The sequence below is a fragment of the Cercospora kikuchii genome, assembly GCF_019650295.1.
Source record: "Cercospora kikuchii DNA, contig_00001, whole genome shotgun sequence".
Classification (NCBI taxonomy): domain Eukaryota; kingdom Fungi; phylum Ascomycota; class Dothideomycetes; order Mycosphaerellales; family Mycosphaerellaceae; genus Cercospora; species Cercospora kikuchii.
In genome coordinates this window covers 361,501-376,074 of record NW_025408582.1, presented here as the reverse complement: position 1 = coordinate 376,074, position 14,574 = coordinate 361,501, and the positions used below count along the sequence as shown (strand labels likewise).

The 14,574-nt window shown below is 52.6% G+C and overlaps 5 protein-coding genes across 5 annotated transcripts; 2 read left to right on the top strand and 3 right to left on the bottom strand.

The window, feature by feature from the left end:
• Window positions 1-20: 20 nt before the first annotated feature.
• On the bottom strand, window positions 21-1,239 carry CKM354_000010300 (uncharacterized protein; the record flags this gene model as incomplete). The annotated part of the gene is made up of 2 exons (XM_044795185.1): window positions 21-669; window positions 974-1,239. The coding sequence occupies 2 exons, from the start codon at window positions 1,237-1,239 to the stop codon at window positions 21-23; spliced, it is 915 nt and encodes a 304-aa protein (XP_044651120.1).
• A 1,192-nt stretch (window positions 1,240-2,431) lies between these two features.
• Window positions 2,432-3,709, top strand: CKM354_000010200 (uncharacterized protein; the record flags this gene model as incomplete). Its single annotated transcript, XM_044795184.1, has 1 exon — window positions 2,432-3,709. One exon carries the CDS (start codon window positions 2,432-2,434, stop codon window positions 3,707-3,709), a length of 1,278 nt encoding a protein of 425 aa, XP_044651119.1.
• A 2,359-nt stretch (window positions 3,710-6,068) lies between these two features.
• On the top strand, window positions 6,069-7,199 carry CKM354_000010100 (uncharacterized protein; the record flags this gene model as incomplete). The annotated part of the gene is made up of 1 exon (XM_044795183.1): window positions 6,069-7,199. The coding sequence occupies one exon, from the start codon at window positions 6,069-6,071 to the stop codon at window positions 7,197-7,199; it is 1,131 nt and encodes a 376-aa protein (XP_044651118.1).
• Window positions 7,200-7,296: 97 nt separating this feature from the next.
• Window positions 7,297-8,644, bottom strand: CKM354_000010000 (uncharacterized protein; the record flags this gene model as incomplete). Its single annotated transcript, XM_044795182.1, has 2 exons — window positions 7,297-8,326; window positions 8,382-8,644. The coding sequence occupies 2 exons, from the start codon at window positions 8,642-8,644 to the stop codon at window positions 7,297-7,299; spliced, it is 1,293 nt and encodes a 430-aa protein (XP_044651117.1).
• Window positions 8,645-9,993: 1,349 nt separating this feature from the next.
• Window positions 9,994-13,575, bottom strand: CKM354_000009900 (uncharacterized protein; the record flags this gene model as incomplete). Its single annotated transcript, XM_044795181.1, has 2 exons — window positions 9,994-10,681; window positions 10,733-13,575. The coding sequence occupies 2 exons, from the start codon at window positions 13,573-13,575 to the stop codon at window positions 9,994-9,996; spliced, it is 3,531 nt and encodes a 1,176-aa protein (XP_044651116.1).
• Between the last annotated feature and the right edge of the window lie 999 nt (window positions 13,576-14,574).

The window sequence follows — 14,574 nt, the reverse complement described above, 5'->3', positions numbered from 1 at the left end:
GGAATCGCTTGGTAGCCACATCAATGTCTCTGCCGTGATCGGGCCTTCTCCCAGGGCCGTGTGCGTGGCTTGGTCCGAACATCTGGTTCGTATCGCACCAGCACACGAATGGTCCATTCCCGGGCGTCTGATGCCAGCGCGCGCTTCAGGTGCATCCCCATCGCCATCGAATTCACATAGCCCAGCTTCGCGTATTGTGCACATTTCTCATACTTGGACACGTCTACTCTAGAGACCGACCACGCTGAGACTGGTGAAACTGCCACCATACCGATCGCGCCGCTGTTGCGCTCCACTCTACTGAAGTATATTCCGAAGCTCTTCAGATCCGCTTCGATGACGCTTGGTATCCGTACTAACGTCTCTGCAGTGATCGGCCCTTCTCCGAAGACCGTGTGCGTGGCTTGGTCCATGTGAGCAAAGTACGCGTCCGAATGCTCTTCGGGCGATTTGGAGAGGATGAAGTCTCGCATTTCCCGATCGAAGATGGTGCATCCTTGCTCCGTTGCTTGTTGGCGACGTACTTCGAGGCATTTGCGAGAGACGTCACGAAAGAAGTCTCTTCGCGAAGCTTGGGTTGTCTGCTCGCGTTTCAGGAGTTTCTCGTCGAGCTCAATCAGCCCAATCGGTCTGGGTGCGTCTGAGGGCAGGGAAAAGTCGTCCACGATACTGTAGCAACAACTTTCAGAAACATCTCGTCCATGTGCTCGTAGAAGTGTTTCTCGATGCGATCTCGAATCGTGCTGAGATTCATGGGCCTGCTGTTCGAGATCGACTGCTGAGCAAAGGGTGTTTCCATGAGCCCTTTGTTGATGCGTCGCTGACTTGGCAGATCGAACGGGAAATCTGATGCCACCTTGATTATTTTGAAAGCATTGAGATCGGAGCAGCTCAGAGTGATACGGGTCTTGGGCTCGGGCATTTCAGAAAGTGGCTTGAGGTGACCGAGTCCTTTCTGCTCCAGCAAGCTCACATACTTTGATGTGCTGTGAGCTCTTGGACTTCCTTGGCATCAAGATCTTGTACAAGCTCATCGTCATGCTCGCTTTCCATGTTCTCTGGATATTGTGAAGTGGCCTCGTCTCCACTGGCTTGCGAAGGCTCAGCTTCGATCGGCGTCGGAGTGGTCTTCCTACGCTTCTTGTGCGGCTCGGTTTTGACCAAGCGAGCGGCATTGACGTCCAGCTCGGCCAGAGCTCTGGACTTGGCCTTCGTTGACTTCCTCAGTGCAGCAGGCATCTTGGTGGTCAGTCGGGAGAACAACGTGTGAAACACGACTCCGTTGAGATCGGGAGTGCTTGGGATGCGAGAGGATATGGAAGAACGCGTGAAACGCGACTCCGATAGAGCCAGCAGAGCTTGGGAGAGGTCTGTGGAGTACGTGTGAAACGCAATCCCCGAAGAGCCAGGGGTTCTTGATATGTAGTGCAGGCTGTGGAGTACGCGTGAAATGCGAAACCGTCGTGCTTAGGGAAAGTCGTGCTCTGCCATCAAGTCGATGCACCTCACGAGAGACGGTGCCAGTGCGTGACTCTGCGCTCTCTGAGAGCGTCCCGTGGTGCGGCAACGGCAAGAATGAGGCCAGTAAGCAGAGGGCTTCTGATTGCGCGAGAGAAGACGTGTTCACCAGAGACCGCTTCCATGTCAGGCATGGGACGTCCTGATCGAGGTTAGGAAGGATTCTGAGCTTGCTGCAAGTGGTTGCCTCGGAGTCCCAGTCGCAGGCATTGGGTTGACAGAGAAGTGTGAATGCGCCCGGAGTGAAGTGTTCTTGTTCTAACAGAAGGTAGGGTGAAATGCGGCGCTCGACTTCGATTGAGGCTGCAGTGCTGATGTTTCGACAGAGACTCTCCCAGGCATGTGAGAGGTAACATAGGTCCAGAAGATGTAATTTGCAGTAGGTGATGAGGTTTGGCGGGTGAAACCAGCTGTGTTGAACACAGCCGAGAAGCAGAAGAAGGAGAAGTCGTCCAGGAAGCGTCCCTATCGGAAGCCAGGGCGTACGACTGCACATGCAGCGCCGTCTGAAGGAACCGCAATAGTTTCCCAGGCCCTCGCTCACCTTTCATCCTCTGTGCTATGAACAGAGGGAGCAGGCACCCGATCGGAAATGCGCTACAGCCATTCGTGCAGTCAGTCGAGACTCCGCCTTCTCCGGCGAAGGACGCTCATGACTCGCGCATGCTGGGTGCAGCTGATCGAATCTGGTCGATTCTCCAGCGCAATTCACTGTCTGGCGGAGGTGTGAATGAATGCAGATTTTGTGTTTCAAGTTGAAGTGTTGTTGTTGTTGTTGTTGCTGTGAAGTGGGAGAAAGTAAAGTTCAGTCCCAGAGCTTTCCGTGCCAAGTCCAGCTCCTGCCCCGGCACGGCCACCCGAACCAACCGCCTATTGCACTCCAAACAGTAGACAACAAGACATATATCGCACAATGGCCGCCATCCCGCCGGTGGTGCGCGGCGAGTTTCTCTATCGCGACGTGTTGCTCGCAGACGTTGGCGGCGAGCTCAAGCGCCATCCACGAGCATCCGAGTCCGAATTGAAAGCTCTCCTGAACGGCAAGAATGTCACAAAGGATCAAGTAGGCCATTGGTGGGAAGCACAGCTAATCCACTATGGCTTGCAGCGCAGCAAGCAGAAGGATACTGCCAAAGTCAGGTTGTCGCAGGCTTTGGCGCAAGGCAAGTTGAAAATGCAGCCTCCGCATCTTGCCGATATGGAGGCGCGGATGAAGAAGGAATATGCTGCTGCTGTGAGAAAGGCGACGAAGTCGAGTTCAACTCCTAGCGGCAAGGGGGCGAAGCGCAGCAGAGAAGAGGAAATGGAGTCGAGTTCTAAGAGGACGAAAGTGTCGGTTCGAGTCGGCGATGTTTCTATTGACATTGACCATGGTGATACCGCATCGACCCAGAAGCAGAAGAAGAGCGACTCGACGACTAGGATGACTAAGACGGCCAAGACTGTTGCTGCGCCCAAGAAAGCGATCGCTACAAATGCAAGCAAAGCATCATCGAGCGTTCCAGCAACGCCGAAGAGTTCCAAGAAGCCGCCCGAAAAGAGTCCTTTCTCCAACAACAACCCGTTCCAGAGATCCGCATCTGACTCAAAGCCGACACCTGCTATCAAGCCAAAGGCACCTCCGGTCAAGAAAGAATCAAAGGTCAAGTCAGAGCCCGGTGCTCCCAAAGCAAATTCCATGCGCCCGGCATCCTCCAGTGTAAAGCACGAAGGCTACCTATTCGACGAAAATGCCATGGACACTCGAGTCGACATGCCTCCCGAGAAATGGGAAATCACAGGAGTGTATTCAGTCCACTGCCCTCAAATCACAGAACAACTCCCCAACGAGGAGCCAAACCTGCGCCTCTTCATCGAAGTCAACGTCGAATCGGGCACTACCTGGGGCGGCTTCGAACTCGCTATGAAATCTGGCGTCATCAAAATGGACGAAATCGACTTCAATCGGAAACTAACATTCGGCTGGCGAGCGCGAGATAGCTGGGACAATACTCTTCGATTTGGAAAGAAGTGTTTTGGCGAGATTGAGTTTGACGGCATGGGCGGCGCGTATGGGGTCTTTCACAGCATGTTCAATGAGCCTTGTGAGTTCACTGGGAAGCGGAGGCCTGGGCCGCGGTGGTCGGGCAAGAGTGTGTACAAGTACGAGCAGGAGTGGGATGCCTTTCCCAAAGAGGCTTATGGTCGTTGAGTGAGGCCGGGACCGCTTGTCTGGACTTTTCGTTCTTGGATAAGCCGCTCGATGTTCGACAACTCGACATCTCTTGATGATCAAAGTTGAAGTATGCTGCAATACGAACGCAGGCCATTCACCAGTCGAGCTTGGAGTCAGTCTCATTGTCGAATCTTGTCGGCAATCCGAAATCATTGGAAGAGACCGGAAGACTGCGCTTCCTTCCTCGTATAGCAGCCAAGAACTCCCCACTGAATCGAAGCACATGGACAAATGTCCAAGTTCAAGTTCTCGTGTCCTTTCAAGATCTCTCCCAACAACTCACTGCAGTTGAACTCCGCGCTCATCCTTTCCACCCCATAGCAAGTCACATCCTCTCCGTCGGTGCTTCCACTGGTCGCCTCTCACTCGAAACTTCGCTCATCACATGCGAAGGCTTAAGCTCTGCTGGCTCAGAGCCAGGACTGTCGACATATCCAGGACTTCTCCACCCAGCCGGCGCATGACCCTCGCCCAGAGCGACTGCAGAAGCATTTCCCATCAACGCCTCTTCCCTTGCCTTCTGACTCTTCCGCAATCGTGCCCACAGCCACGCAATAGTCCCCAAAGCTATTCCCAAAGGCACTCCTAGAGCAACTCCAACTCCAATCGCCGTCCCACGCTGAACAGTATCCGAATCCACATTCGTCCCGGAAGCTGAAGCTGTGACTGTAACAGTCTCTCGTATCGTCTGAACCTCAGTAGCATTATCATCGTTCGTCGTCGTCGTCGTGCTCGTCGACGCACTTGTCGTCGATGTCGATCCATCGTCCAACATCGTCGTATTCAAAGGCCCCAAGAAAGTCGGAACACTATTTTCCGAAAAATCATACCCTTCTCGATTTGAACAGCAATTCCGTGTTCTCGTATCATTAATAAACCCGCAACAATACAAATTCTCCGATTGAGGTGTATAGCAAGGGGTGATGACTGCGTAGTCGGCTCCATAAACTGCCAAATCCATAAGCGTCAGTCCAAGCAAGCCACATCCTCTGCTTTCAAATCGTCCAATGCGATGCTGATCAGCTGAACTTACAACTCATACACTCATTCTTACATCCCAACCAATTCTTACTCGTACAACCTCCTTGGTACAGATATCCTGCAGTCGTGCTCATACAGAAGCCGTTCGACAAACAGGGATCGATATTCGGCCAGCTACCAGAGCTTTTACAGCAGGGACCTGGAGATGTAGAATTTACGCCTGGGCAGGGTTTTTGATCAGTGGCTTCGGAGCCGTCGGGAGCGTAGCATGTTTGGGCAGAGGTGAGGAGGGGGAGGGTGGTGAGGAGGAGGATACTTCGAAGAGAGGCTGTGAGAGACATTATAGGATTGGAAGGGAAGAATGTTAGGGTATCATTAGGGAACGAGAACAGTGTGGTGATGTCGGCCGAGCATATGATAGAGGTTCTCGGTGAGTTCTGTGAGTGATTTTTGGCGTGGTCACATAGTGCTTCCTAATTCCGTGTGAAGCTTGCATGATGCATTAGCATACAGGATTCGAGCCCGAATTGGAAACCATAGAGTGCGATGATAGGATGCTGGCTTTCTACGCTTTGGAATTAGTGGAGTCCATACGCGAAGAAGCCCTATATAGCCGCAGTATTGCCATTTTCATGAGCCGAAAAGCACGTACATGGAAGCCACTATATGCGCCGGCTCGAAGGTGTCTTGGTGTGTGAATATTTGGAGGAAGTGACCGCGATGGCTTCTGTCGGGCGGACGCTATAGACTTGCCGGTGAGAGAAGAAATATACACTGGCTGCGTGCATCTGGCTTTCATATCTCTGTGCTTCGCGGCAGGGATTACGCCCGAAGGATTCTGTCAAAGCACTGAACTGCTTTTAGCATGAGACTTGCGATGATCAACACATGCACCCGAATATGACCCTTGAGCGCAATGGACAATGCAATGCATTGATTGGTGTGACGTTCAAGTTCGTTGGGAAGCACTTTCTTCTCGTCCGATCGGAGTTCTAGACGGAAGTCCATTGTCGCTTTCGGCACATTTTCGTTGTACCAGTCTTGCCCGACATTCGATGCTATGCTATATTGTCAGTAATACGAATATGATGTTGAGTGTGAAAGAAGGAACCTGAAAGACTGAGGGAAGGAAGGACAGTGCTTGTTGTTGGCCTTGTTGCCTGACACATGCAATCTCGCGTAGAAAGCTTGACCTCACCGGCCGCGTAGTTCTATCCCTTTTTTGCAACATGGCAACCATCAACGTTCGACATCATCATCGAGATCTTTCATCACCAAGAAGCGCACAAGAAGACAATGCATACAAGTTGCCCAGGCTGTTGTGCGATACACGTCAACAACGCTCATACGAGATATGGGTGATAATGCTCGACATTATCTCGAACTGCCATCCGAACTACGTCGAAAGCCCGTACCATTGAGACATGCTCGCAGTACGCCAATTCTGAATCGTCAAGGCAGTGCCTTTGCGGACCCACCGCGCTACGAGGATCTATTCTATAGCGATCCGTACGCCGAGCACTCTCGACCAAAGAGCAAGCATGAACCTGCAATTTCAGAACAAGAAGTGGCTCCGGACTTTGACCAGCAGCTCAAAGATCTAGTCCTTGTAACAGAAACAACCCATGAAGCCAGCGAAGCCTCATCTGTACATGGCAGACCAGAGCCGGAAAAGGCTTCGACGAAGCTCAATCACTTCAGACTTGCTGTTGGTACTGCTGTCAATGATGCAAAGCACTTCGCCGGTGGCTTGATCCCTCATCCGTACGAGGCCACGAAGCATTATTCCATTCTCCGACACTCTCTGAGTGTTGTCTACTACCGTGGATTGACGACCAGAGCAACAATCACCATCTTCTCGGATCGCGGGATTCCTGCTACTCGACAGCTCTGGTTGCAAAAACGAGGCTTCTCTGGCAAGACAGGCCTGGCTCTCGGTGCAGCAATGGGGGTCAAGTCAGCTTGGATTGATGTCACACCTATGGAAGAAGTCACTTCGGATCGATTACCGTCAGCTGATGAACGTGCCTGGCAACGAGACATCACCAAATTTCTCTCAAAAGTGAAAGACACCAAATCTGTGCAAAACCATCGACCACGCGAAACGCTGATCGTTCGAGTTCCTTTCGCATGCCAGGACGGATACTTTCGCATTGTGCTCTGCGACGGAAAGAAAGTCCTGTGTCCTTCTCCAGTTTTCCGTTGCGCGTCGACTTCTTGCGATCCCAGTGTCTTACGTGGAGCGAGCCTGCGAACATTACCGCTGGAGCTGGGGATCAAAGCAGGGGCAGTAGTCGCTGGCAGAGCCACTGCGGCTGCGTCGGCTTCTCACAAAGCAATCGGACCTACGATCTCGCTTGCCCGCAGCGTCACGAAGCTGGAAGCAGTCAATGATGTTCCAATGCATTGGCTGGGTATACGATCCGAAGCAATGCTGGAGAAATGCGAAGAGTTCGGCAGAGGAGGGATCTATATTCGGCGATGAGTATTGACAAGCCTTCGTCGCCGGCTCCCACTTCGAGAATTCTGGTTCATCATCTATCTTCTAATCATGATATCATAGACTGTAATGGGAATCAATTCTAAGATCTGGAAACCTCGGCGAAAGCACTCAGAAGCGCGGCCACTTCTTGCGACCCGTTCTCACTCCAGAAATCTGGCCGACTCATCTGATGCATGGCAAGTTGATAGCAGCCATTGAGCCCAGCATCGCCCATGCCAGAATTGGCATTCATTCGGATCCCGATGGACAAGACCAGGAACACCAGACATCTTGCTACGCGCAGGGTGTATGTCGTATAGGATGCAAGCATGTCTTCCACTGCCGGATGAGCCTCCGTCGTATGGCTTGGCAGCATGTAAATCGCATTCAGACACACCCTGAAAGCTGATCGTTCTATGGGCAGTGTACGGTTACTGAAATATTGGAAGACTTGCTCTGCCAGTGCTTCCGCCTGTGTCTGTGATGGCGTTGGCTCTGAGACGAAGTGACCAAGATTGCGAAACGTATCGGTATAATCTGACTCTCCAAATGGATCGTCCATGCTCCAGTCTGCACTCTGGTCGGCAGGTGCACAAAGAGCTTCCCCAAGACCGCCGAACGAAGATACGGAAGATCGACGGGAGATGTGATGCCCGCCTGGCGAGACTGGTGTTTGCAATGTCTGGTTGTAAACGTCGGCCCACTGAGATACTGGAGGTGTACGCTGTGGCCCGTGGCCGTTGATGTTGAGCGTCGATGCGCCTAGGGCATTCCCATAATCGAATGCGGAGACAGCAGAAAATGGATCTGGCGATGATGCTCTCGATGTTCCTGAGAACAAACTTGGACTGGGAGACAGCGCCAATGGAGATGACGGATTACTGCCATGCGGCCCCGTGACCTGTATTGTTGGTACATTCGGTGACAAGAAGTCATCACTCATCGACATGTCATCCATGCCACTAGACGCGTGGGGCATGTCAGCACTAAAGCTTGTATCCAGATGTAGAGCTGGTGGACCAGGACGCGGATTCCAAGAAGAAGCCTCTGCCTGTTCGCTGGCTGTTACTGCCGCCAGTCTGGCCTCAAGCATTCGGACCCGATCTGCCAGCGCCGCATGTTCTGCATTACTGCGAGGCCTGTCAGCAAATCGGCCTCAAACCTCGAACATCAGACTCCGCCTACCTGCTGCTCCGCTCCCTCCGCTCCTCAGGCTTGGTGCATCGCACGTTAAACCTAGCGCAGGTAGCGCAAGGCTGATTACCATCGCACCGGATCTTACGCCTTCGACATCGTTCGCAAGCGACGATCGCAGTTTTGCGCCTCTGCCGATTGATCGCCTGGTTGTCATACACCGGATCGCCAATCGTTGCTCTCCTCTGCAAGGGTTGCTGCACTCCATCATCTCCTTGCGGATCGGTCTCCGGCGAATAAGCTGCAGTCGACATATTGTTGTTGGGTAGGGCGGCCTCTATCTTTCAAGCCTGAACAGGTGATCACTTTTCGCTGCTGCGGCTCCTGCTGCTGCTACTGAGGCATGCAAGCATTCCACTTCGTGCCTCGCAGTCCATGTACAGTGCAAATATCGACGATGATCCACAATCATTCTCTTGCAACAGTTGAATTCTGTGCACTTTGTCTCTTTCTCAGTAAAACAGAAAACGCACTGTCAAGGGAACCTGAGGTTGCGAATAGAGTCCTTCTAGAACAGTTCCAACAGACGAGGGTCGAGGGAGGGGTGAATGCTGGATGAGCTTACCCCAAGTACATGTTTACCTCTTTCTGGCGCCGTCAAAGACCGGCTTTCGTCCCGGGCGGTAGACGTTACCCAAAGGTGGTATTCCGCCCGCGTGAGGTAACGGAGGAGAGCATGTTTCCGCCAAGCATTTTGAGGCAGTGCAAGCCGCCAAGATCGTCAAGTCTTTGGACTGCTTGCTGAAGTTCGCGGAGAAAGGCGAAAATGGGCGCCACTTGTGTAAGTTCCAGTCGCGGGAGAACTTTCTGCCTCAAATACAGGCTTTCTGTCGCATGATGTGTGTTGGGGGCGGACAAGGTATACAGTACACTTTTGTAGCATGGAAACTATGATACCTCATGGCCAATAAGCGAAGTCCTGCTTGCGATGAAATGGTGTGCTAAGCACAGTGTAGCCAAGGTGTCAGTGCCCACAAGCCCAGACGTAATTAATCAAGTGTCTCTCGGGAGGAATGCCCACAAGTGACGTGCAATATCCGAGGTTTGCAACGCCCGTGCAACAGTGATGTCGTCGTCGATGTTCGTATTGAAAGCGTGAGAGTATTACTCAACAGCCGAGAAAATTTGTGGTTCGCAGCTTGTGGCAGCAGGGACGGACATGGTACTCCGCAGTCTCCGCTATCACATCCGCCTCGCGAGGTGCCACAACATGTGAAGCATTTGCTCGGCGAGAGGGGTGCAGTAGTACTCGCGGAAATCTTAGCAGTTGCATGCTGGAATGCTTGCGCGGGTGGAAGGCGAGACCAAGCAATGTAGTGCAAGAACAGAAGTCACGGCACATTTTGAGGTGAAACCATCACAACTACTACTGATAGAGCAAAGAGAGATTGTAATTAAATATTGTTTTGATTGTTTCGAAGTCTGTGGTACATGATGAGTCCTCCTTCTGACGGACTTTGTCTCTTTCTCGTCATCTGATCATTATCCGTCGTAAGTCTATGTCTAATTTTTGATGTTATATCTTTCTTTATGCCAATCTCCAACCAAATGCCGCTATGCTATTGTCTTGATCGTTGTTGTTGTTGTTGTTGTTGCCTCAGGCTCAAACCACAGAGATTTTAGCCTTCTTCTCATTCTCAGCCTCCTGCTCCTGGGCCTCAGCCTCAGAGGCCACGTCCTGGCTTTCCTTCTTGCTGCGGCGCAGTCCCTTGATCTTTCGAGAGATTGCGTGCGTTCCGCGGCTGAGTGGCCTGTAGATTTGGACAACTGGCCAGCCGAAAAACTTGGCAAGGGCCGCGAACCATGCATCGGGGAACAGGCGGACCAGAATACCCCATGGCAGCGACAAAGCACCCAATACTATTGCTATGCCCCAATCTCTGCCGTTGACACGCTGAATACTGAATGCTCTGCCGCCGACGTACATGATCATGACTTGACATCCGATCATGATGGCCAAAATTCCGATGAGGAAGTAGTTCTTGAAGAATCCAACGAAGATGTTGAACTTGTTGTCCAGACGCCTGTTGTTAAGCATATTGAACACTTGGAACCAGACGAATGTGTTGAAGACCACGGAACGGATCTCGCTGCCGTCAGATGGAACCTTGAGGATGCTGGGCCCGACGTAGTAGAGAATGAAGGTCACGATCAGCTGGTAAATTGCTTGACCGATGATCATCTTCCACATGATAGTGCTGATGAGAGGTGCTGATCGCTTAGCTGGCTTGCGGTCGAGGATTTCTTCAGTTGGAGGATCGGATGCGAGGGCGAGTGCTGCCATCGAGTCCCTGCGAATTGTTAGCGATGAATCTCAGTGAAAGACGCGATTGATGACTTACATGATAAGGTTGATCCAGAGCAATTGCACAGCAGTAAGCACAGATTGCATGTCGGCATTGGCAACAGCAGAGACGAAAGTGATGATGACAGCGGTGATGTTCACAGTGATCTGGAACTGCAAGAACTTGCGAACGGCGTCGTTGACGGCACGTCCCCACATCAAAGCAGTCAAAATCGATGTGAAGTTGTCGTCCATGAGGATAATAGCAGAGGCTTCCTTGGCGACTTCGGTTCCGGAGATACCCATAGAGAATCCAATATCGGCAGCCTTGAGGGCAGGACCATCGTTGGTACCGTCACCAGTAACAGCGACGATCTCACCGAGACGGCGAAGACCGGTAACCAGAATACGCTTGTCCTCGGGAGAAGATCGTGCAAGAACCTGAAGCTTTGGAAGGACTTCATCCATTTGCTGTTCGCTGAGTGTTCGGAAGACAGGGCCTTCCATGACGAGGCCGCCAGTGTAGATACCACAGTCAGTTGCAATAGCCTTAGCAGTTGTAACGTTATCACCAGTGACCATACGAGTGCTGACACCTGCGTAGGCACACTTGGAGACGGCCTCTGGGACACCTGGGCGAACTGGATCCTGAATACCAACCAGGCCATCGAAAGTCATCTCCTTCAAGACGAGGTCCATATCGGCAGAGTGTGGGTCGTTCTCGACAGTGCAGCCAGCTGGTGGCCATTGGGTGAAGTCGCGGGAGATCAGAGCGATGGTGCGAAGAGACTGCTTGGCGTAGTCGTCAATGATGGCCTCAATGCGCTCACGCTCAGCGCTGTCAAGTGGAATGAGACCAGCAGACGTGACGATGTTTGTGCTGTGACCAAGGAGAATCTCGGAGGCACCCTTGATGAGCAAGCGGTAAGTTCCATCAGAAAGCTTCTGGACAGCACCCATGCACTTGCGAGCAGAATCGAAAGGCATCAATTGGACGATGTTGGCGTTCGAGCGTTCCTCTGCGACAGGGCCCATTCCGAGGATACGGCCGAGGGCGAGAAGGGCAGTCTCGGTCTTCGAACCAACGAAGGTACCGTCGTCAGCCTCAAATGCAGTAGAGTTGATCGCGATAGCGTCCACGATACGGCGGCGCTCTTCCGTGCTCAGTTGCTGGGCAAAAGCGGTGGTGGTGGTCTCATCACCGTTCTTGTTCTTATCATCGAAAGAGCGTTCGCCGAATGTGCCAGTGACCACAGTCATGACATTCGTAGTCAAAGTACCAGTCTTGTCAGAGCAGATAGTCGTAGCGTTACCCATGGTTTCGCAAGACTTCAAGATACGGACCAAGTTGTTCAACTTGACCAATCGAGTGGTGGCGAAAGCAAGAGCCAGAGTCACAGCGAGTGGCAGACCCTCAGGAACTGCAACAACGATGACTGTGACCGCGACGATCAGAATATCGAGGAATTGCGAGGCCTTCTCGGAACTCGTCCGTGGGTTGTCAGAGAGTCCACCGAGGAAGCGGAAGAGCAGGACGAAGAACAAGAAAGCAGCCGCAGACGTTCCGAGTTTGGCGATAGCAGTGGCGAGACCATCGAGCTTGACCTGGAGTGGTGTTGGTGCCATATCGACACGCATAGCCATCAGAATCTTGCCGTAGGACGAGTTGACACCGACAGATGTGGCGACGTATGTACCGATACCCTCGAGAACTTTGCTGCCAGAAATGATGAAGCAGTCCATATCCTTGAGGTCAGTGTGTCCCTCCTCGAGCATCTTCATGACCTGCTCGCCACCGACTTTCTTGAGAGCGTCGGATTCTCCAGTAGCAGAAGATTCGTCGCACTTGACGTTGTGACCGCCAATGAAAATGCCATCGACTGGAACCATGTCACCAGGCTCGAGGTGCAGAACATCGCCAGCGGTAAGCTCCTGCACTGGGATCTGAATCGACTTGCCAGATCGAATGACCTTGATCTCTCGCTTGTCCTTCTTTGCATTGAGTTTGACGAAAGCGCGTTCCTTTTGATAATCGTTCAAAGAGCCAACGAGGACGACGATGATGATAGCGATACAGATAGCGCAACCTTCGATCCAATCGACCGGAGGTGGTGCTCCAGGGGGATGATATGCGCCGAATGTTTCGTAGAGTCCAAGGGCGAGGGAAATAGCAGCAGCCACGGTAAGCAGGATCAACACCTTGTCGTTATATGCGATCCACATCAGCTTCCAAAGTGGGTTAGGCTTCTTGTCAGGGAGAGCGTTGTTGCTGAATACATTCAGACGATCTTGGTAGGTGCCAGATCCCTTCGATGTGGCGGCCTCTCGAGCCGTAGGTGCAGGTGTAGACTCATTCCAGCCGAGTGTCTTTGATTTCTCTCCGTATTGTGTCGCTTCTTCGAATGTCACTTTCCCATCAAGTGTGCTCTCGTCTGCACTCAAGCCCGTTTGTAGGTTCGTCCGAAGTCCTCGCTCGATGCCTTTGATACCACCGAGAGCAGCGTATGCGTTCAAAGATTTGGGGTTGAGCAGCTTGTTGAGCTGACCAGGGGAGAATGCGAACTTGTTGTCCTTGACTTGAAAGTCTTTTTCCGTGCCAGGATCTGGTCTCAGCGCATCTTCCCGCACTTCGTGACTGAATATGCTTGAAGCGCTGCTTCCCTTTTCCCCATATGATGTGTCTGGCACTTTGAGATTCGAATATTGTGTGCTTCCGCTCAGTCCACTCGTTGATCGTTCGCGACCATGCCATGTTGGTGTTTGTAGCATCGTAGGAGAACTGGGGGCTCGATCTCTGCTACCAGGTAGAGGAGTCGTGGGCGTGGGCGTAATCTCGTTGTTGTTCGTCTCGTTATCCGGCGATGTCTCGACATCTATGCGTGGTAGTGGTGGCCCCGCCATTGTGTCGGTGTTGATCAGAGTCTATGCCCTATGGCGGCCTCTGGTATGCACTGCCGTAGTACAAGGCAACTTGATCGTGTTGGCGGCTCAGAGGATCAGTGTTGCATGAGTATACATAGTTAAAAGAAACGTCCCTGAGCCACCTACTTCACATGAGACTCGATCGAGGCGCAGCACAGCCTTCGCGCTGACAGCGGCGACAAAGGCCTTGGTCCATAGCTGCGCCCGTCCTCATACCCAGGAGCCTAACAGCTTGGCAGTATCGGAGCCATCGACGTATGCTGCAGACACGGGGGCAAATTCCGCTTAGTTGCTAGGGCGCAACCGCAGACCGTCGACAGCTGGGTTGCAGGCGCTAGGATGCGCGAAACGATCGTAGCTCACGGCGGCAAAATTCTTGCAATCACGGCGTCCAGGTCAGGCGAGGAGGCTCCGCCCAGCGGCGGCCAAGACAATGATGTTGCAGAGTCAAGTCGAATTCGGCGCTAAAAAACGGGCTCGGCACCGCACATGCAGCACACCATGTCTGGACGATCGAAAGCACGTGATGTGTATCTTTGAAGGCCTTAGTACTGGTTGGATGGCCTGAGTGCCTCCGGTACTGGTTGAGGTAGGATCGTCTTGGCATCCCGCTCTCTTCCTTTCCTGCATCAATTTGGCGCTCCGTTCTGCAGTCCGCCCGGGCATAGACCCAGCGGCCACTATGCATCTAGCACCACAATTTTCTGCTACCGTCCAGTATGGAGCACAGGCCGCACGGTCTAGATACCTCGTGGCGGGCTCGTGGTGCTGTCAACCCCGCATGGAGTGCAGGTGAGACCTCTTTGGGGTGCATAGACGATGGGGTAGTACAGCGGTAGTGGCGACCCTGCCGTACCTGTGACTCCGTCGGGAAGCTCTTTGCAGTATCTTTCTACCGGAGCATGTGCGGCGAGCGGCATTTGAGCTGCCACATGGCGCAAAAGATACTGCAACTTTCATCCGTATAAGGTAGGCCGC